This window comes from Mya arenaria, chromosome 5, assembly GCF_026914265.1.
Source record: "Mya arenaria isolate MELC-2E11 chromosome 5, ASM2691426v1".
Taxonomy (NCBI): domain Eukaryota; kingdom Metazoa; phylum Mollusca; class Bivalvia; order Myida; family Myidae; genus Mya; species Mya arenaria.
Window position 1 is genome coordinate 57,044,206 of NC_069126.1, and position 23,914 is coordinate 57,068,119.

The following is a 23,914-nucleotide window of genomic DNA, read 5'->3' on the forward strand; positions in this document are numbered from 1 at the left end:
AATTTTAAAACTGCAACATCAATTAGCGCCATGCTGTCAAGAATGTCTGGACAATTGAATGAAATATGCATGGACCGAAATGACAGCTGGTTTTTCATTGACAAAAGATGCCTTAGAGGCAGTTTTAAGATTATGCTATTCAAAGAATGAGGGTAGTTGGTAAAGTTTTCAATCATATACAGATGATGGCTGATATTTGCTGATAAACATGTATCCTCTTAGCAGCAGGGAATAAGTAAATGACATAGTTTTAATGACCAATATTGGAGTTGTGACCTTGACCTCCAAATTCAAAGGGATCATCTGCTGGTCACCCCAAACCTAAATTTCAAGTTTGAAGGCCATCGGTGCAGACTTTGTCGAGTTGTCACACAGGCAAGCTTTTTGCGTTCAATGTCTCTGTGACAAATAAATAGGGCTCACCTACTGGTCAGGCCAAACCCCAAATTCAAGTTGTTGAAGGGCCATGGGTGCAGGCTTTGTCCAGTCGTTATTAGTACAACCTTTAAGCATTCAAGGTCACTGTGACCTTGTCTTTTTACCCAATGACCCCTTAAATCAATAGAATCATCTAATAGTCAGGCTAAGCCTCTATGTTGAGTTTCAGGGCCATAGGTGCAGGCATTGTCAACTTATCAGTCAGACATTCTTTGACACCTTCCTGTTCAAGGTCACTGTGACCTTTGACCATATTACCCCTAATTTCAAAAGGCGTCATCTACTGGTTAAACCAAACTTTCATGTCAAGTTTGACAATAGGTCTAGGAATTGTAGAGTTATCAACCAGGAAAAGCTTTGGTCTACTGTCAGACAGACGGACGTAGCAGCCAACATGTGCAAAGCAATATACTCCTCTTCTTTGAAGGAGGCATAATAAATTGAAATTTATTAAATATTTTTGTTTATTATGTTAATTAACTTACACTACATACAACAAGTTCCATTTTGATATTTTCGAATGCTCATTTATGTACATGGGTTTTGATCTGACTATGAACATGAAACTACATAATGATGTTCCCTCCTATCAATTCTAAATTTAAATAACCATGAGGAAAAAAAACATGTTTTCACTGCACCATGAAAAATATATGTCAAACAAAATAAATGTCAAGTTATTCAAGATTAATTTAACACTGTTCTTTTGATGATTTCCGTGCATTCCTGACAGCAGGTTTTTCCCATTTTCCCACACAGTTATTTCATATTGGCCTTACAAGGTCAGATCTTGAGTTGAGTCTTCATTGCTGGACACTATCTCTTTATTTCCACAGAAAACACACTGGTGCAAGTTTCACTGCAACAACTGCAAAAAAAGTTATATTATATTCTAACTGAACTCTGCATCAATATTCAATTATATTTTATTGGATTTAGGAAATGTCTTTGTTTTAAAGGGTTCATATAAATTAATGCATTTTTTTTTCAATTTAATGCATTATCATGCTGGACTCTTTGACATTGATGGTTAAAACAAAGAAGGCATATAATTTGTGTACAGATTAAACATTATTAATTATAAATATGTTCTTTAATAAATAGACAAGTGGCAACAATTTCCCCAGTTAAAAAGTTTACATTTGCATATCTGCAGATTAATTAATTGCATTTCTTTTGCTTTGATCATTTAAGTCAAATGAGTTAGACATGATAACGCATTAAAATAAGAAATATATTTTGGGGCATCAAATTATAGTTCAATCTAGAAATAAATTTCTTCTCAACATATGCGAAATTATAAAAAAAATATATAAACCAAGATTTTGATTATACCTGCATAGTTAGTGGTCTCCATAACTGCTCAGAAATGCTCCCTATGACAAACTAAGTGCTGGTGTATGGCTGGGGAATAGTGCTGCTCCAACCAATAGGGCAATTCTTCCTACAGGTGGACCAGCTCCTCAATATGGTTTCTGTCATGGCAATGATAACAGTATGTAACACGCCCTTTTCTATTTTCCAGAGAATGAATCTTCCAATCTAAATTACAAATTTAAGAACAAATTTATACATATGCTAGTGTAATGTTGTTAAAAATAAACCATTTAGGTGCAACAAAACTATAAGATTTTAGGTGAGAATTGAGCCAAATCAAAACATTTAGTCATTTAAATCTGCACTCTGACAGATTTACTGTTTTTACAACTTTTGTATTTTTTGTCTTGGAATGACCTATTTTTTTGCGTAAATATCTGCAAACCAGTGATATAAGACTACTGACAAAATATTACATTGCAGACTTCCATATTTCAGGTCGAAAACAAAGGTTTTATGGCTTAAAGCGTTACTAACGGTTTAAGAAAAATGCATAAAACATTTTGAACTTAAATATAAACATTTTCTGACTAATTTATTGTCAGCAATCTTATATGAATGGTTAACATGCATTTTCACATAAATTGGCCCGTTCCAAGACAAAAAATAAATAAAGTAGTCAAAACATTCAATCAGAAAGAGTGCTGCACTCTCAGTCACAGATTGAATGTTTTGACAACTTCTTTTACTTTTTGGCTTGGAATAAGCTAATGAAAAGCAGTATGAAAACTGATGAAATAAGACTGCTGACAAAAGATATGATCATGTTTTTTTTTATATTTACATTTGTGACTAATTGTTTTATGGTTAAAAGCATTACTAACGCTTTACTAATAATGAGATTTTTGGCATAGAACACCATCTTTTGATCGTATTAAAATAAGAAATCAGCGTTCCAATATTTTCACTTGTCTTTTTTGACTGAATTAATATAAGAAAGCAGCGATCCCCTTTTTCCAGTTGTCTGTTATGTCCAGTGTTCAGAAATTCGCATAAAATAATTCATTACAAGATCAAGAAATAAAAAAAGAGTTAGTAAAACAGTCAATCTGTGAGAGTGCAGCTTAAACATTTAAAGTGATATGCATTATCAGCCAAGTGCAGACCTATTCACATCCTGGCTACACAACCAGTACATTCATCAGCTTTACTGATTCGAACCAGGCACATTTATATTGGTAGACTAGCATTTTACCAATCTGTGCTGGCCAGTAAAGTTCTCATTTAAAAATTAGAATTCAAAATGTATATACCTTAGTTCATTTTTTGCCAACTCTGTTTCAATTGAACTTCCTAAATGAATGAGAAGTTTCAAAAAATAATTACAATATCTCAGCAAATACCTGCATTTATGTGTTTCTTGTGCAATCTGGTAGGCTCATGTTTCATTTTGTCCATCTCAATACTAATAATCTTCTAGTCTGATGTATTGCCATCCAATTTTTAAGTCAGGTCAGGCAGCCATTTCAGCTTTGTTCCAGTTGATTGTATCAGATGATGTTAACAATACTAGCCTTGTATCCAGGCACTTCTCAATCTGAAAGTTTACAAAAGAACATGGCCTGTAATATTTAATACAAAAATTATAATCGTCAACCCCTGAATGATGGGTTCTAAAGTAAACCTGTGAGAAAAGATGCTACTGGTATGGTGCTTGAACCCACGACCATGTGAACACTTGCATGGAGATCTGTCAAACTGAGCTTACCGGGTAACTGATTTTTAGGCAGTTCCCAGCTTGGCTCTACAATTGACAGGTGCATTATACATTATAAAGAAAATAAATCAAACACTTGAAGCACTAGTCCAAATAATAGTAACTTGACTGATCTTTTTACAAATTTTGAAATGGCATATCCTTTACATACATTTTTTGTTGTACCAAAAGTGGGTAGCTAATCCGATTGGGATTCCGGTCAGATAATTATCTAAAATATGAGTTATGTACACAAAAAATAAAATGCGACGAATTATTATGAGTTTGATGAGTGTTTTCCTTCATTTCATACTGTCAACACATAATGATATAAACTGTTATACAGTACATGAAGAGCACCTGCAAGGCTGCGATACATAGATTTACAACAAGCGGAGCCTTTTGGCCATGGTCAAGTTGTTAAAATTATATATACAAAAGGTGACTGGTCTATCTCGAAGTTAACCTGAGATGGTCCAGTTGCTATGCTAGGTAAAATGGTTGTGTTTAAATGCATTAAATGCTTGTTTTGTGAAAAAAAATATTTGCACTTACATGGTTATAACTTAAATACGAATATAAACCTTTAATATCTATTTCAAACATATAATACTTATCTAACTACGATTTCAATATCTTTCAACCCCCCCCCCCCCCCCCCCCTCACCTGTTTAGCACAAACCCGATTAGACGTAAGGGATTGTAAGAGTCCCATATAACACGTCTATTTTTTTAGACTATTGAAGCACATATGTTCTTTTTTGATGGTTGAGACGTTTCAGGTTAAACAACAATTAAAAATGCAAAATAATTTTAGTGAATAATCAACTCTGAATTGAAAGTAACATGAAAATGTTGTAATGAAGGATTTGCCATATTTATATAATGTAAATATAAGTATATTTTTTCTTTGAATCGTAAAAAGAGTCTGTCAATGTACAAATATTTAGACTAAGAGATGTGGATCAGCTAAATGTACCTTCTAGTCCAAATAATTGTACGTTGACAGATTTTTTTTAACGATTTTTGACACAACAAATCCTTCACGTACAAATTGTTTTGTACGACAAGTGGGCAGTTTTTCCGATCGGGATTCAGGGGTTAAAGCATATTGCGTCTATAACATTTCATAAAAACAAGAAATATTACCAGATAATGTTATTTTATATTAATTCCGTAACCAAAAAGTAATATCCAGCAAATAATTATGAGTTTGATGGTTTTTTCTTCATTTCATTCTGTCAAAACATAACAATATATACATGAAGGGCACCTGCAAGGCTGCAGTTCACAATTTTACAACAATCCGAACATTTCGGCCATAATTGTAACAACTCGCCATCTTCTGTAAGCTTCGAGATAGTCAATTCCTGTTGGATACTGGCCTAGGTGTTCCCATTGTTCAGCCATGGCCGAGTTGTTACGATTGTATTATCTCGAAGCTTGTCGGTGGCCGAGTTATTACGATTGGGTCAAGTTGTTCCGCTTGGCATAATTGTTGTCTGTGTCAGTCAACTTTCCTTTCAATGGAAAGGTAAAAACTGTGTTTTAATGCATTAAATGCTTTTTTTGCAAAATAGCTTTGCACTTCCATGGTAAAATATGAATATAAACTTTAATTATCTATTTCAACCATATAATACTTCATTTAATACAATTTCAATATTTTCCAAACACTCCCGCTTTTTGCACAAACCTGTTTAGAAGAATCCCGTATAACACATCTATTATTTCAGACTAATGTACATGTACCTTCGTGTCCGAAATCGATCACTTTCTGGCAGCTCATTTCTGGATTGTCTCCATCTAAATTTAACATTTTTAGACGCATACATTGATGCCATTTTTTTTTATTGTTGTTGAAGCAATAACACTAAATACAGGTCGGTTATTTTGTAGAGGAACGTGTTCGAAGTAACATTCAATTTCATTTCCGCATAATCGCCGCCATATTGTGTATGACTTTAAAAACTACACCCTATAGTACAGAATAACAATAGGCATAACGTTGAAACACTGTGATAGTTATAATCCAAATAACTTACTCAAACAAATACAATAGTTCGATTGCTGCTGAAAATAAATCATTTGAAACATAAAAGCTATTTAACAAAATATTACATGATATGAACTCTTTAACCGCGTATGATTTAGTTCTTAATAGCTTTCATTCATAAAATATGTTCTTTGCCGGGGTTTGCCGGGTCAGTCTTGAATGCCGGGATATGTGTGACGTCACACGGGGTGCAAACATGTGGTGTAGCTTACTATTGGTTATAGGGTAAAATGACTTCGTATGTAAATGCTATACTTTCATTATTTTTCATTACTTTGTTCAATAAAACTCACCAAATTGCAAGTACAGCTATACTAAGAGTAACACGCAATGTTTGTCATAAAAAAAGGCAATAACGCGTTAAATACACATAAGCAAGTACTTGACGCCCCGCATTCACGTAAGTAGTTCTGTTGCTACGCAGGTGGTGTGTATTAATATATTCATGTTCAATATGTCGTGTCAGGCGACTAGTCGCGTTTCTGAAATACCGCTCTCTAAAGACTGTCGGCTTGCAGCCGACAGTCTAAAAAATGATTCTTAACATTTGAAGGAAGGTGATGTTGTCCTAGATGGAAGAAGTGATAATATTAGTTGAAGGTGCTGAATGTGTTCTGATATTTGATTTTTAGAGCTTAAGGCAGTTTATTGCATTTATTGGATGGTATATTGTTTGTTGCTTGTGTATCTATACTAAAAGTTCTTTCAGTGTGCAAGCAATTTAACATAGTTTTGTCAGTGTGCAGGCATTTGAACTAAATCCTGTCAGTGTGAAGGAAATTGAACAAAGTCCTGTCAGTGTGCAGGTATCTGTACGAAGTGCTGTCAGTGTGCAGTCAATTATCAAGTCCTGTCAGAGTGCAGGAAACTGCACAGAGTCCTGTCAGTGAGAATCAAATTCTGTCAGTGTGCAGTCAAACATCAAGTCCTGTCAGTGTGCAGGCAACTGAACAAAATCCTGTCAGTGTGCAGTCAATCACCAAGTCCTGTCAGTGTGCAGGAAACTGTGACAAGTCCTGTCAGTGTGCAGGCAACTGTGAAAAGTCCTGTCAGTGATTATCCAGGCAACGTGTTTGACAAGTATGTTTTTCAATATTCTTGGAGAACAAATATCAAGCTATATTGATAACAAAAGTTAAATTTTTTTACCACAGGGGAGTGATTTTGTTTAAAAAGTGAAATATATCAAATTGATATTTTCACTGTTTGACACAGTAAAATATCATTTTTAGCTCGACTATTCGAAGAATAGGTGGGCTATACTACTCGCCTCGGCGTCGGCATCCGGTTAAAGTTTTAGGGCAAGTTGGGATTTTCACTTAAAAGTCCAATACCTTACATTCAATTGAGTTAATACTTCACACAGTTGTTCAGGGCCATCACATGATGAGGTTAGATAACTCCATATTATTCTTTACACAGATTATGGCCCCTGATTGACTATGGAACTCGGGTTAAAGTTTTAGTGCATGTTGGAATATTTATTAATAACTTCTATATCCTTTGTTCCATTGACTTAATACTTCACACAGTTGTTCAGGACCATCCCACAATGAGGTTACATAACTCCATATTATCCTAAATACAAGTTATGGCCCCTGATTGACTTAGGTTAAAGTTTTAGGGCAGGTTAAAGTTTTAGGGCAAGTTGGAATATTTATTAATAACTTCTATATCCTTTGTTCAATTGACTTAATACTTCACACAGTTGTTCAGGACCATCCCACAATGAGGTTACATAACTCCATATTATCCTAAATACAAGTTATGGCCCCTGATTGACTTAGGTTAAAGTTTTAGGGCAGGTTAAAGTTTTAGGGCAAGTTGTGATTTTCACTTAAAACTCCAATACCATTCATTCAATTGAATTAATACTTCACACAGATGTTCAGAGCCATCACATAAGGAGGTTAGATAACTCCATATTATCTTTTATACAAATTATGGCCCCTGATTGACTATGGAACTTAGGTTAAAGTTTTAGGGCAGGTTGGGATATTGTTTAATAACTTCTATACCCTTCATTCAATTGACTTAATACTTCACACAATTGTTCAGAACCATCACCCAATGAGGTTACATAACTCCATATCCTTAATACAAATTATGGCCCCTGATTGACTTAGGTTAATGTTTTAGGCAAGTAAAAGTTAAGGGCAAGTTCTAACTTCTATACTGTTCATTAAATGCACTTAATAAAATTCAAAATTATTTATGACCATCTTACAACAAGAAACATAACTCCGTTTTAAGCCTAAATACAAGTAATGGCCCTTGATTTTTTTAATTTTTTTTTATTTCCTTTTAAAGGCATATTTGTATATTCTTAACCACATTTTCATGGGAAATCAAGTTATTTGAATGACTTGCGTCATTGTTTGGGCGGGCTGGTGGGAGGGCAGCATCAAAGTCACCTCATACGTATCAAATAATTTTAGTTAGGTTTGACATAAAGAGACCAAACTTGGTATTATTACATCGTTATTGTATTCTAAGTCAAAGCGGCGTAGTCAAGCGCGCTGTCTTACGACGGCTCTTGTTATTTCACTACTAAATTTTCTTAAACCATTTACTTAGTAAAGCTTTTAGCCATAAAAACATTAATTTTAACATTAGTCCACAACACATTGATCATTTGTTCTACATATTTTGCCAATAAAAAGGAGGAGTGAGCAAGCAAAAAAAAAAAAAAACTACTTTTTTTTAGATTTAAGGCAATTCAGAGACGAGCGCAAAGCAAAAAATTAAAACAATATATAAAAGTTTTTTTCATACAGGGCTTTTTCTATAGTACCCATGGGTCCGACTATCGGGCATGTATCAAGCCTAGAATTGCCAATACGAGCTAGTGTGAGGCCAATATTACATCATTTTTAAATTACATGATAAAAAGCATATTTTGTTGCTGTATCACCTGTCTGAGTTTAACTGTTTAAAATTAGGGCATAAATTATGGTTTACCAGTTTATAGTGTGCATATTAAGCATGTGATAGTCATGTGTTCAGTACAGATACATATACTGATGTTTCTTTTAAATCAATTGGGTTTCATGTAGTAGACAACCCCTGTAAATTTATGAATTAGAAATATATGCAAAAACTGCAAGAGATACAATGTGTCATAAGCGATGTGATTCATCAGTAAGATTCAATGCGTTGTGCACAACGATTTCAATTTATGGTTTATGACCATTTTCTTTTTTTGTGCAATTTTGTCATCTGGTGTCTAGTCCCTTTTACAAGTTCACACATGGACTATGTTTAGACCTTGGTTTTCAGGCTATGAGATACCTTGTGGACTTGGACTTTTTCAACCACTAGAAGGTCAGACAGAATGTGCACATTGTCCGCCATCATTCTATTGCAACATAAAGGCATCAACAGCAGTAACTGGGCCTTGTCAAACCGGTTGTTGCATCCATGGATTACATACCTCACCAAACGATTGCGACCGTATGTATTAACTAGTGATGTTCTGATGATCGATTTTAATGAAAAAATTATTGGTTGGGCCTGAAATCGACGACAATGGATTGTATTTGGTCATAAGTGATCATCGATTCAACTGGGGAGTTGTTTTTCTTCTTTCCCATCATTTTTGCATTCGGTACTGTCTGCCAATTTTCTAGTCTGAGTTCATTTATACATTTGGAAGTGCTCAGTTGTTCTTGTTAAAAATATTGCTGAAAGCAATTACAACACAACATCTTCAAACATCATACATATACCATAAGCATATTTAAGGATTATGAGTTATTGCACAAGAATAAAACTACATTTAAGTTTTTGTCAAAAACTAATTGTACTATCCAGGCCTTCCAGCGTTCCTACTTTTTTCTACTTTTCCTAGTTTTTCCTACTTTTTTAACAGCTTCCTACTTTTTCCTACCTTTTTCTGAAAAACTACTATTCCTACTTTTTTTGTAGAAAATGAACATAAGATGTCAAACTAGCTGGTTTCTGTTGTTGAAAGGTGTGGCAACATGTTCCACTTTGACGTGCATCATCCTTTCACCCACACAGTTCAGCAACAGAAACTGACCAAGCATCATTCACTAAAATATTCAATGTGGCATATAGAATGGTATGATTTTGCATTAAAAACATCTCCTCTAGGTAAGTTAAAAGCTATTAATAATTACATATTTGACCAGAAATATTCCTACTTATCCTACTTTTTTGTAAAAAATATTCCTACTATTTCCTTCTTTTCTGTCAGAAAACCTCCTGATAACACAGTTTCTAGTCTGAGCTGAGACTCAGGGGGCCATGATTACAAACAGTCTCAAGTGTGAGCTGAGTCTCAGGGGCCATGATTACAAACAGTCTCAAGTAAGAGCTGAGACTCAGGGGGCCATGATTACTAACAGTCTCAAGTAAGAGCTGAGACTCAGGGGGCCATGATTACAAACAGTCTCAAGTGTGAGCTGAGACTCAGGGGCCATGATTACAAACAGTCTCAAGTGTGAGCTGAGACTCAGGGGGCCATGATTACAAACAGTCTCAAGTGTGAGCTGAGTCTCAAGGGCCATGATTACAAACAGTCTCAAGTAAGAGCTGAGACTCGGGGGCCATGATTACTAACAGTCTCAAGTCTGAGCTGAGACTCAGGGGGCCATGATTACAAACAGTCTCAAGTAAGAGCTGAGACTCGGGGGCCATGATTACTAACAGTCTCAAGTCTGAGCTGAGACTCGGGGGGGCCATGATTACAGTCTCAAGTCTGAGCTGAGACTCGGTGGGGCATGATTACAAACAGTCTCGTGTCTGAGCTGAGACTCGGTGGGGCATGATTACAAACAGTCTCAAGTCTGAGCTGAGACTCGGTGGGGCATGATTAAAAACAATCTCATGTCTGAGCTGAGACTCGGTGGGGCATGATTACAAACCGTCTCAAGTCTGAGGTGGGGCATGATTACAAACAGTCTCAGTCTGAGGTGAGACTCGGTGGGGCATGATTACAAACAGTCTCAAGTCTGAGCTGAGACTCAGAACTCCAAACTGGAAATGTTCTTTCATTGGAATTTCACTTTTAGCACTACTGAGCACTGATGGTAAACTTTGCTGAATTTCAGTTCAATTCGAAAGTTTTCTATTATTATGTCATATTGTTTTTGATCTAGTCATCTGTGATTCTGTCCATGATTCCATCTGTAAGAATAATGCGAACTTATGTCGCTCAAAACAATATTATCTAATGTTATGAAACCTTAGGGGAATGTTAATGGGGTGATGATGTTGTGCAACTGGGGTTCTGTATCCTGCTGCTATTAGTAAAACCAGAGTTACAGCCTGTGAATTAGCAAAAAATGGTATTTCTGGACTTGGGTAACTCAAAACTCCAAAACTGTATTAACTAGAGTCATGTAACCTTAGAGCAATGTTAATGGGGTGATTTAGTTGTGCTCCTGGGGTTTGGTTTCCTACTGGGCTCGGTAAAACCAGAGTTAAGTCCCTTGAATGAGCAAAAATGAGCATTTCTGTACTTGTGTCGCTCAAAACTATTATACTTCCATAAATGACTGGTTATAAGACAAACTTTTTCCCTCTGATTTTGATGTAAAAATTTCTGTGTCTTAAAAACAGTTACAAGCTTTTGACATTTTTTTGGTGAAGAAACTAGTTTGTTTAGATTTATGTAGAAAGGGATGTCACTCACATCATCTCGATTGAGTTTATACGGGTTAACAGGGCTGTAGAAGATCGGGATGACATATATTGTGAAACATTTATTTTGATTTTTCATTCTTGTAAGAATAAAAAAATTCAATATTATTTTGTATAAAACAATAATTAAACATGCATATAAAGAAGCATAGCTGTGAACTGTCGAAACATTTTTTGGACGGTGCCCGCTCAGGGCAGCGTTCATAGTAGGGGCAATCGGCTGAAAAGTTACAAACCGATTTACTGCCTGTCTCGGTCGAAGAAAGAGTGCGGTTTTTCAATGCTTAAAACACCAGTAATATTCAATAGCTTACAAGAACATTTATAATTATGCAATAAACCTTAAATTCTAAAGCACAAAGGATATGTTTAAAATACATTACCGTAAATGACTGGGTATTAGACGCCCTTTTTTTCCTCAGATTTCGATGCAAAAAAATGCCTGCGTATAATACCCCGTAACAATTTTTCAAAGTTTTTTTCTGAGGTTGATTTTTAAGCTGAGAGTTTGTTTACATTTATGTAGAAAGGGAAGTTACTCACGTCATATTGATCGATTATATACGGGTTAAAACGGCAAGTTACAGATCGGTATATGGTATATCGTAAGACGTTTATAATTTTAACAAAAATATTTTTGGATTAAATGTTTTTCGATTAAAGTTATTCAATTTAATTTTGAATAATAAATTGAATTGAACAATAATTAAACTTGCATATAAGAAAGCAAAGTTGGGCACTGTCAAAATATTTTTTGTCAGTTGTACGATAAGGTGTGAAAAACTCGACTGCCTTTAACCTGTTAACATACCAATACTACAAACTGTTGCGATAATGGTCTTGTTTTTTTCGCACTTTGTCACGTTCTTTATTCTTTTCTGTAGGTGTTGACATTTTGAGAACAAACTCGTACAATATAAGGTCTTTGCAAAACTTAACTTATCATTCTTGACGTATTTTGTTTACGATATACTGTCAGAAAGAATCTTACAAATTGTCATAAAAGGTACTTTTTAGTGCCATCCAACAACAAATTGTCACACTAGGTACTTTTTAGTGCCATCATGGGGAAAGTGCGTACATCGTACACAGCACGGGAAAAGCTAGCTGTTATCAGCTATGCTGAAGAGCACGGCAATCGTGCAGCGGGTCGCCAGTACACCATAAGAAATAAATGGAATAATTGGATGGCCGGTGAAACGCACTCCTACACAAAGACTGGGCGAAGAAGGAAGCCAGAACTTGATCAAATCTGCGCTTGGATCGTAGACGCATGGAAAGAGCTAGATCCGAAGATCATTGTTTATGCGTTCAAGAAGTGCTCCATATCAAACGCTATGGACGGGACCAAAGATGACACCATATGGGAGGAGTTTGTCAAAAACCCAGCGCACAAATAGACAGATGAGGCAGACGAAGAAGAAGATGATGATGGATGCGGTTACTACACGGACAAGACGACCAAAGACATGACGGAGGATGAAATGGAGCGTTTCTTCGAGAGTGACGACGATGACGAGGAATTTGAGGGCTTTGAGGAAAGCGATTTAAGGATTTGTGAATGACAATTTGTGTGTTTCTTTGTGCAATTTGTTTATGTGCTGGTTGAATGTATTTATTTTAAATAATCTGTTATGTTTTATATCACATGAAACGAATAAAAATGAAACCTAATTTGCTTTGTGTTATCATTGTATGGTTTTAAAGATAACCATCGCCATTTTCACGAAAAAAATTTTTTTTGTCACTGTCAACAAACATGGTGGCCGAAAATGCCAGACAATTTAACATTTTTTCTATGCGTCTTTTAACCCAAAACATAAATTAAAAGTTTTTTTCCCCGATTTAGCACATATTTTTTTTCCTGCGTCTAATACCCCCTATCGTCTTATAACCAGTCATTTACGGTACTTAAGAATGCATGATTTATTTTATCTTGATTTTTTCCTGCGCGAGCTGACCGTTACATTTAATGACATTGGACTTTTTCCTTTTTTTTGGCACCAACCAAATTACTTGCTAGAATAAATCCGGACTCCAAGCTTTACTAGAATAAGGGCCAGTTTAATTAAACTTCGTACGAAGTCTGTTTTGCTTACGAACTTTGTACGATGTATCTCAGGCTGTTTAGCCGTTTTATTAAGAATTTCGTATGAACAAGCACCTGTTTCTTCGTAGATCTACGAAAATTTCTACGAAAGCTCTTAGGGTGGCGTACGAACTTCGTAGACTAAAAAATGGCCGCCACAACAACAGAAATATTCTATATTGGCGATCTTTCATTTATTATGGCGTATTTTAACAAAACCAACTGCCAATTTCAAGACAGAAGACGACTCTGTGGAATCTGCAACCCGGTGAGTAAATTAACAAATCGTTAAGACGCCGTTTCGACTAAATTTTCAGGGGACGCAACCTAGCGCCAACTGTCAAAATGTTTAGAAAAACAAAATGCTCTTATTTCGATGCATTTCAAGAGTTTTGTTGTGATAAGAACACTGGAATATAGACTGAAATACTATCCAACCATTAGACTCATGGTATTTGAATTTTACAGTGTTTTAAGTAAAACAGCAAGCTAAAAACAGACTGATTTTATGACAGTGTTTACACTGATCTGTCATTTCATCTGTCAAAGTTTTTATCATTTTTCAATAACTTGCTTTGACTTATATTTACAAGATTATCATGTCTCTAATAGTGTTCAGAAATTCTAAGTCAACATTGAAGCTTATAAATTTTAAAGTTGCCTGGGGGTGGGGATGCGGAGGGTGGGATGGGTCAAAAAGTATTTTTTTAAAATATCCAGAGCACAGTTGGGGGACTTGTTTGTCCCAAACTACATTTTTTTTTCATTTTTCTTGCGATTCTGAAAACATTGCAGCTAGTAAAGGGACTTGGACTGGGGACTCCCTGTTTGCAAGTTTGTGCTCTATCAACTTGGCTCACAGGCCCTCAGAACTTAAAATAACTTAAAGCTTGCAGTTGAATTGTTCAACCAGCTCGACAAACTGTTCCTGATAACTTAATTTGCAAACAATCTGACCTTTGTGGGTTAGTACTGGAACCCCACGACTGATGACTACTTGAGCTCAAGCAATGGCTTTATTAAAACAGAAACCACCTTGCATTTAAAGAAAAATGTCAACCATATTTTAAGCTTCAGAAAGAAAACAGCCTGTTTATAAATAAATTGATTATTCACTTTTTTATTTCAGATCTTGACATGGATCCAAGATGCTGGTAACTAGGCGGGACTGATTGTTACACAGAACTGCAGGTTTCTGGATGGGTAACTAAATTTCTGTATTTCCGGTTTACTTGTGTTATTTATAAGCAAGATAAAAGTAAATACACCGCAAGAGTGAATCAAGTGGAAATCGTGCATTATGTATGTATTTACAGTCAGTTTGTAGCATTTTTTTTTTACCAAATCTCAATTTAATACAAACTTTTAAGCTTATTATTATTAAAGATGTGCAGCATATATATGGAATGATCCACATCACTGGATACTGTATATATGTAACATTGCATGTGAAAATGCGTAGCAACAAGTGATATAAGACTGCTGAAAAAATCACATTACAAGTTTTCATATTTATTTTCAAAAATTGATGTTTTATGCATTTTTCAAAAACATTAATTTGCGACAGAAATATGAAAAACTGCGATAAAATCTTTTGTCAGCATTCTTGTATCGCTTGTTTTCAGATGTTTACACAAAATTTGCTCATTTCTGGACAAAAGATAAAATATTATTAGAACTGTTAATCTGTAAGAGTGCAGCCTTAAAGAAAACAAATGAAATAAAAAGGGTTTTTAATGATTTCTAGCAGATAAGTCTGTTGTTAAAGAACCAAATTCAAGGTATTATTATAGCCGTCTGTCATGTCATAGACAATACACTAATGTTATTGTATTATATTTGTATATGATGTATAGGTCATAATTATTAGGTCTATAAAACCTGCTTTAAGTGATTTTGAGTTGTGCCCTTTATTTAACTGAGAAAACAACAGATGCTTTATTATACATATTTTACAAGTGGCGCTGTGAAATATTCTGTGACTGTTAAAAGGTGTAAATTTAAAATATTTTGTATATGTACTCATTTTTTTTTTTGCTCTTAAATAATTTTTGTTTTTCGTTTCAGAGACTCAGCGCCATGTCACAAATACTTCAGAACCTAGAATGAAAGTTACCGAAAGAGCAATTGACTTTCCAATCTCTACAAAATTCATCTTAACTGTTCTTCAAGGTGATACTTGAGACTACCAAAGACTTTTCAAGGACAGAATTCACAAAACAGTTTATGCCACCATCTCATATCAAAGGATTGTGCTTGGGTTGAACAGCCTTCAAACAGAAACTGCTTCAACACCTTCAATGGATTCATTCTGATTCAGTTTACCCTTGCTGTGATCTGAGCAACTATTTACATCAATTCAACATTGCAAATTGTTTAAACTTAAAAATTCTGTCTTCGTGCAACTCACATGAATCTATTTACTGTGGACTTTGATGTTGACTCTATACAGGAAGAAGAGACCATCTTTATACATGCTGGCATATCTTTTAAAAAGGAAACAAATATTATAACCAACATACTACACTGTTATGTCATCCAAGGAATCAGCTACTGACTCAATTTATAAATACTTCAAAGGAAAAATGTCTCTGTCAATGTAATTACTGCTGTGCATGCATAATAAGACATTTTTATTATGCGCCCCTTCTAAGAAGAGGGTATATTGCTTTGCACATGTCAGTCGGTCGGTCGGTACCGTCTACCGGCTGTAGACCAAAGCTTGTCCGAGTGATAACTCAACAATTCCTGGACCTATGGTCATCAAACTTGACATGAAGGTTGGACCTGACCAGTAGATGATTTTAGGGCTCATCGGGTCAAAGGTCAAGGTCACAGTGACCTTGAATGGTAAATTAATTTTAAAGCTTGTCAGAGTGATAACTCAACAATGCCTAGACCTTTCGTCATTAAACTTGATATGAAAGTTGGGCCTCACCAGTGGATGACCCCTATTGGTTTTGGGGATCATTGAGCCAAAGATCAAGGTTACAGTGACCTTGAATGGTAAAAGGTTGTCCAAGTGATAAATCAACAATGCCTGCCCCCATGGCCCTCAAACTTGACTCGGAGGTTGGGCCTTACCAGTAGATGACCCCTATTGATTTTAGGGGTCAAAGGTCAAGGTCAAAGTGATCTTGAAAGCAAACTCGACAATTCCTGGAACAATCATGCCATTCAGTCTGAATGACTTTGAGGGTCATCAAGCAAATGTCAAGGTCACAATAACCTTTAATGCAAAAAAGATAACAAATCCTCTCTCAGGGATATCTCATCAATGCCTGAACCAATGATCATCAAACTTGACATGGAAGTTGGTCCTGACAAGGAGATGATGCTTATTATGCCCCCCTTCGAAGAAGAGGGGTATATTGCTTTGCACAGGCATGTCGGTCGGTCCGTCGGTAGACCAAAGCTTGTCCGAGTGATAACTGAACAATTTCTGGACGTATGGTCATCAAACTTCACATGAAGGTTGGGCCTGACCAGTAGATGACCCCTATTGATTTTGGGGGTCATCAGATCAAAGGTCAAGGTCACAGTGACCTTTAATGGTAAAATAATTTTAAAGCTTGTCCGAGTGATAACTCAACAATGCCTGCACCCATGGCCCTCAAACTTGACATGGAGGTTGGGCCTGACCAGTAGATGACCCCTATTGTTTTTGGGGGTCATCAGGCCAAAGGTCAAGGTCACAGTGACCTTGAATGGTAAAAGCTTGTCCGAGTGATAACGTGAAAATGCCTGCAGCCATGGCCCTCAATCTTGACTTGGAGGTTGGGCCTGACCAGTAACTGACCCCTATTGTTTTTTGGGCTCAATGGGTCAAAGGTCAAGGTAACAGTGACCTTGAATGGTAAAAGGTTGTTCGAGTCATAACTCAACAATGCCTGCACCCATGGCCCTCAAACTTGACTTGGAGGTTGGGCCTGACCAGTAGATGACCCCTATTGTTTTTGGGGGTCATTGGGCCAAAGGTCAAGGTCACAGTGACCTTGAATGGTAAAAGGTTGTCCGATTGATAACTCAACAATGCCTGCACCCATGGCCCTCAAACTTGACTTAGAGAATTGGCCTGACCAGGAGATGACCCCTATGGTTTTTGGGGGTCATCTGGCCAAAGGTCAAGGTCACAGTGACCTGGAATGATAAAAGGTTGTCCGAGTGATAACTTGACAATGCCTGCACCCATGGCCCTCAAACTTGACTTGGAGGTTTGGTCTGGCCAGAAGATGGTCCCTATTGATTTAAGGGGTCATTGGGCCAAAGGTCAAGGTCACAGTGACCTGGAATGGTAAAAGGTTATCCGAGTGATAACTTGACAATGGCTGCACCCATGGCCCTCAAACTTGATATGAAGGTTGAGCCTGGCCAGGAGATTGTCCCTATTAATTTTAGGGGGTATTGGGCCAAAGGTCAAGGTCACAGTGACCTTGAATGATAAAAGGTTGTCCAAGTGATAACTCAACAATGCCTGCACCCATGGCCCTCAAACTTGACATGGAGGTTGGGCCTGACCAGTAGATGACCCCTATTGATTTTAGGGGTCAAAGGTCAAGGTCACAGTGACCTTGAAAGCAAACTCGACAATTATTGGACCTATGGTCATCAAACTTGACATGGAGGTTGGGCCTGACCAGTAGATGACCCCTTTTGATTTTAGGGGTCAAAGGTCAAGGTCACAGTGACCTTGAAAGCAAACTCGACAATTCTTGGACCTATGGTCATCAAACTCGACATGAAGGTTGGGCCTGCCCAGTAGATGACCCTTATCGACTTTGGGGGTCATCAGGCCAAGGTCAATGTCACAGTAACCTTTATCACAAAAAAGTTAACAAATCTTCCCCCACTGATATCTCAACAATGCCTGAACCTATGATCATTAAACTTGACATGGATGTTAAGCCTGACCAGTAGATCACCCTTATTGATTTTAGGTTTCATAGAGCCAAAGGTCAAGGTCACAGTGATCTTGAATGGTAAAAGGTTGTCCGAGTGATAACTCAACAATGCCTGAACCCATGGCCTTCAAACTTGACTTGGAGTTGCATCTGACTTGTAGATGACCCCTTATGATTTAAGGGGTCATCGGGTCAAGGTCACAGTGACCTTGAACGAAAAAAACTTGTCTTGTGATAACTTGACAATGCCTGCACCCATGGCCCTCAAACTTGATATTTAGGTTTCTGGTGACCAGCTGATGACTCTGGAGTTTGAGTTCATAGAGTCAAAGGTCATGACGGTCATAACACACTTTATCCTCACACTTTAATGGTCATAATCTTAAAACAGCAACAAATCAGCTGTTATTTCGGTCCATGCATATTTCATTCAATTGTCCATATAATCCTGACAACATGGCGCTCAGGGGGGGGCTTAATGTTTGACAAACATCTCTTGTTGATTTTAGGAGTCATTGGGTCAAAGGTCAAGTTCACAGTGACCTTGAATGCGAAAATGTTTCGAGTGATAACTTGACAATGCCTGTACCCATGGCCCTCAAACCTGACTTGGAGTTGTGTCTGGCCTGTAGATGAGTCCCTTTCATTTTAGGGGTCAACGGGTCAAACGTCAAGGTCACAGTGACATTGATTGAAAAAAGCTTGTCTGTGTGATAACATGTCAATGCCTGAATCCATGTCCCTCAAACTTGACATTTAGATTTTTGTAGACCAGCTGATGACTCATATGGATTATGAGGTCATAGAGTCAAAGGTCATGGTCATAACACACTCTATCTTCACACTTTGAATGGTCAATCTTAAAACTGCCTCAACAGCATCCAATGTCAATGACTAATCAGCTGTCATTTCGGTCCATGCTTATTTCATTCAATTGTTCATATAATCCTGACAACATGGCGCTCAGGTGGGGGCATAATGTTTGACAAACATCTCTTGTTGATACTTGGCTCATTTCTTACATGTAGCTGTAACATTTTGGGCAACTTCTCAATTATTTTGTTTAAGACATTTTTCATCCAGCTCATCTAAGCCTAAGTTAGTGTTCATGTTAACTTTTATGACTGCCTGTTTATTGTACTTTTTATAAATTATTTTTAATGACTTTTTCTCAAGAACCATTTGGCTAAGTATGTCTCCTCCTGAAATAGACTAATTCTTTTAGCTCCAGTTGTCTGTCTGTCCGTCTGTAACAAAATTGTGTCTGCTGCATGTCTCTTTAACCTTTTGAAGGATTTGATATAACTTCCCACAAATGTACACCATATTGAGGGGAAGGGTTTATTATTATAACTGTTGAGCAGTTTCTGAACTTAACTGTATTATATCTTGCATTTACCTCAAGCTGTTAAGTGAACAATATAACATTGACCAATACAAGGAACTAAACCTTCTAGGTCACCATTTTGGAATAATGTAATACTTAAAGCTCATATTTCCATAAGAATCTGCTCATATACAGTTTAAATAGCTTATACAAGTATATCATTTCAACATAACATCAGATCCACCACTGTTTTATGTTTGCAACATTTTTTTAAACTTTGATTTATATATCATGACTTTTATGAACAAATACCAAACAGCAACTCACAGATCTATACTCATTTGAGCAGAATTTTGTTAATCCAAGCATTGTCATTTGATATTCAATGCTTTTTGGCAAATTGGAGCATTTTCTGTCACATTAAAATCAATATTAACAATAAATCTCCAACTTTAATATTCTCATATTTTTGTGCCCATTCTTTGCCAATTATTTGTTTGTCTATTGGTATACATGTATGTTTATTCATACTGTTTTTCAAAATAACGAATTAATAAAATGTTTGAAATATTTTATTTGTTCATAAGGCCACTCCTTTTTTATTTTTTGGTTTACAAGAATTTTTGGAAAAAATGTCCACTGGGTGGTCAAAAAAAAAAAAAAAAAAAAGGAAAAAAGTCACAAAACATACTCTTGAAGGGTGAAAATCAGAAAACAACATAAAAATAGTGAATATTTATATCATTTACATGTCATTTTAAATTCTTAAACTGCTATTAATGCATGTTTTAATACACTCAAAGTTTCAAAGTTCTTATTAAACACACAGTTTAAATCTTCCATACTGGGCATATAAAACATCAATTATATTGACTACAAAACATGTTTACATGTATAAACTTCACTTTTAATCAAAGATACATTGAATATCACTCAGCAAGACATTTGTTTAGCTTTAAGGGTACGCTAAAGCAAAAGTGAATGCAGAACACTTAAAAACTTACCAATATTAAATTGAAAAAAAATACACAAAAATTGCACTGTATTAAAACAATACATTACATTTTCTAAACATTGTTTCAGTTATTTTAATATTGGAAAATGTCAATAAAGTGAAATAATTACCAATTTTGTAAATAAGGAGGTAACATTTAATAAGACATTTGAGCGTTAATATTGTGAAAACAATTCCTGAAAAACTAAAAACCAAACTAGACCTAGATTTGAGTATATATAACCTTTACCATGAGGGGTCCTAGTTGTGTGTAACCCGATCCATGCTAAGTCCGGATATTTTCGGACCGGGATATTTACCATGAGATGTTCACCAAATCCATTTCAAATTCAAATCTTGCAGCAAGTTACCACATCAGTACATAAAAATCACATAGCAGAATAATAAATCTAGCATGTGACTTAACTTTATGTACCAATGATAGTAACAGAGAAATCCATAATTATGTATCGGATATTTTCATCTTCTCCCAACTCCGCCATTTTGTGTATACACGAGTTCACAGGGCATCTATACTTCATGCTTGTTTATTTTTCATTTTAAAGAGTATTCCTTGGTTACAACAACAAATTTCATTTATATTGAAATATCAAGTTCATTACAAATTGAAATGGACTTATTCAAAATAGTTTTCCGTGTTGTTTTATCTAAATGTTTTGCACACAACTCCTGGCATTAGTTAATGTCATTGACACATGTGTTCAACTCTTTCATTGTTTTTACTCTACTATTAACCCAAACATGAATAAACATGTAATCTAAAATAAACACAAGCTTTACATTGACTCAATGACAAGTACTTCCAAACCATTTTGTGATTTAAAATCCATAAACACCACCGACTGAACTTGTGAAACTAGGTCACCGGTGTCAACTTAGAAATTTTACTTTCGATTTCACCATTCACACTTAGTGCACTGTTATTTGATATTTAACCATAAAATGTTATAAAATGTTTTTCTCACACATAATTTACAGATATTTGTGTCTACTTATTCGATGGCAGCCCCTGACACTTTAATTTTTTTATCTATAAACAACAATATTTTCATGACCTAAATTGGCAGGGAAAACCAACAATCGAGTGACAGTTATTGTTTGTGTCAGCTGTTAAATTTGCCAATGTTTATTATGTCTCCCCCTCTCTGGGGGAGACATATTGTTTTTGCCCTGTCCGTCAGTCCGGTAGTCCGTCAGTCCGTCAGTCCGTCCGTACGTCACACTTCGTTTCCGATCGATAACTGGAAAACCGCATGACCTAGGATCACCAAACTTGGTAGGGAGGTTGGTCGTGAGGTGTAGAGGATCCCTATTGTTTTTGGGGTCACTAGGTGAAAGGTCAAGGTCGCGGCGACCCCCAATATAAAAAACATTTCTGCTCAAAATCTTGAGAACGGTTTGACCTAGGTTCACCAAACTTGGTAGGGAGGTTGGTCATGAGGTGTAGAAGATCCCTATTGTTTTTGGGGTCACTAGGTCAAAGGTCAAGGTCGCGGCGACCCCCAATGTAAAAAACATTTCCGCTCAATATCTTGAGAATGGTTTGACCTAGGTTCACCAAACTTGGTAGGGAGGTTGATCATGAGGTTTAGAAAACTCCTATATTTTGGGGGGTCACAAGGTCAAAGGTCAACGTCGCTGTGACCTCTAATGTAAAAAAATATTTCCGTGCAATATCAGGAGAATGCTTTGATCTAGGTTCACCAAACTAACGTCGCTGTGACCTCTAATGTAAAAAAATATTTCCGTGCAATATCAGGAGAATGCTTTGATCTAGGTTCACCAAACTTTGAAGTGAGGTTGGTCATGATGTCTAGATGATCCCAATTGTTTTGGGGGTAACAAGGTCAATAGTCAAGGTCGTGGTGACCTTCCATGTAAAAATCATTTGCGTGTAATATCTTTATGTCTCCCCCATTCATGGGGAGACATATTGTTTTTGCCCTGTCCGTCAGTCAGTCCATCAGTCTGTCAGTCAGTCAGTCAGTACGTCACACTTCGTTTCCGCCCAATAACTATAGAACTCTTAGACCCAGGAACTTCATACTTGGTATGCTAGTTGGTCATGACTAGTAGATGACCCCTATTGAATTTGGGGTCACTAGGTCAAAGATCAGGGTCAACGTGACCTTGAGGTGAAGAAACGGTTTCCACTCAATAACTAAAGATCCTTTGGGTCCAGGAACTTCATACTTGGTATGCTAGTTGTTCATGACTATTAGATGACTCCTATTGATTTTGAGATCAAAAGGTCAAAGGTCAAGGTTACCTTCAGGTAAAAAATGTTATGTTGGCAGTGACCTTAAGCTTAAAAATGGTTTCTGCTCAATAACTAAAGAAAGCTTGTACCCAGGAACTTCATAGTTGTTCATGACTAGTAGATGACTCCTATTGATTTTGAGATCAGTAGGTCAATGGTCAAGGTCACCGTGACCTTGAGGTGAAGAAACTGTTTCCGCTCAATAACTAGAGAACGCTTGCAACCAGGAATTTCATACTTGGTATGCTAGTTGGTCATGACTAGAAGATGACCCATATTGATTTTGAGATCACTAGGTCAAAGGTCAAGGTTGCCATGACCTTGAAGTGAAGAAAAAGTTTCTGCTCAATAACTAAAGATCCTTTGGTTTCAGGAACTTCATACTTGGTAAGCTAGTTGTTCATGACTAGAAGATGACCCCTATTGATTTTCAGATCAAAAGGTCAAAGGTCAAGGTTACCTTCAGGTAAAAAATGATACGTTGGCGGTGACCTTAAGCTTAAAAATGGTTTCTGCTCAATAACTTAAGAACGCTTGTACCCAGGAACTTCATTCTAGGTACGCTAGTCGGTCATGACTAGTAGATGACCCCTATTGATTTTGAGATCAGTAGGTCAAAGGTCAAGGTTGCCATGACCTTGAGTTGAAGAAATGGTTACCGCTCAGTAACTAAAGAACACTTGCACCCAAGAACTTAATACTTGGTATGCAAGTTGGTTATGTAGATGATCCCTATTGATGTTGTGATCAGTAGGTAAAAGGTCATGGTCACGATGACTGTGAGCTGAAAAATGGTTTCCGATCAATAATTGAATAACGCTTGCGCCCAGGAACTTCTTACAATGCAAACTTCGTTTACATTTTCCATGATTAATCAACAACACTTTCTTCTCTTCACTATTTAATATAATCGAATAAACCAAACTTCACTGTTGGTTTGTCTCCAGTCCAAAGTTACAAATTTCATGTCCATCATTTATTTTTTCTCAGCTACGACCACACAATAGGGGAGACAAGCGCTTTTTCAAAAAAGCAATCTCTAGTTGCTATTGTTATTTTAACAGCTCCTGCATATTTTAATTAATTAT

At 36.4% G+C, this 23,914-nt stretch overlaps 1 protein-coding gene across 1 annotated transcript in view; it reads left to right on the forward strand.

The window, feature by feature from the left end:
- LOC128235813 (multiple epidermal growth factor-like domains protein 11) overlaps nt 1–23,914 on the forward strand; it is a 156,077-nt gene that overhangs the window by 119,338 nt on the left and 12,825 nt on the right. Inside the window, exon 8 of the mRNA XM_052950606.1 lies at nt 8,847–9,020. Coding sequence (XP_052806566.1) covers nt 8,847–9,020 — 174 coding nt within the window. The remainder of the gene's footprint in view (nt 1–8,846; nt 9,021–23,914) is intronic.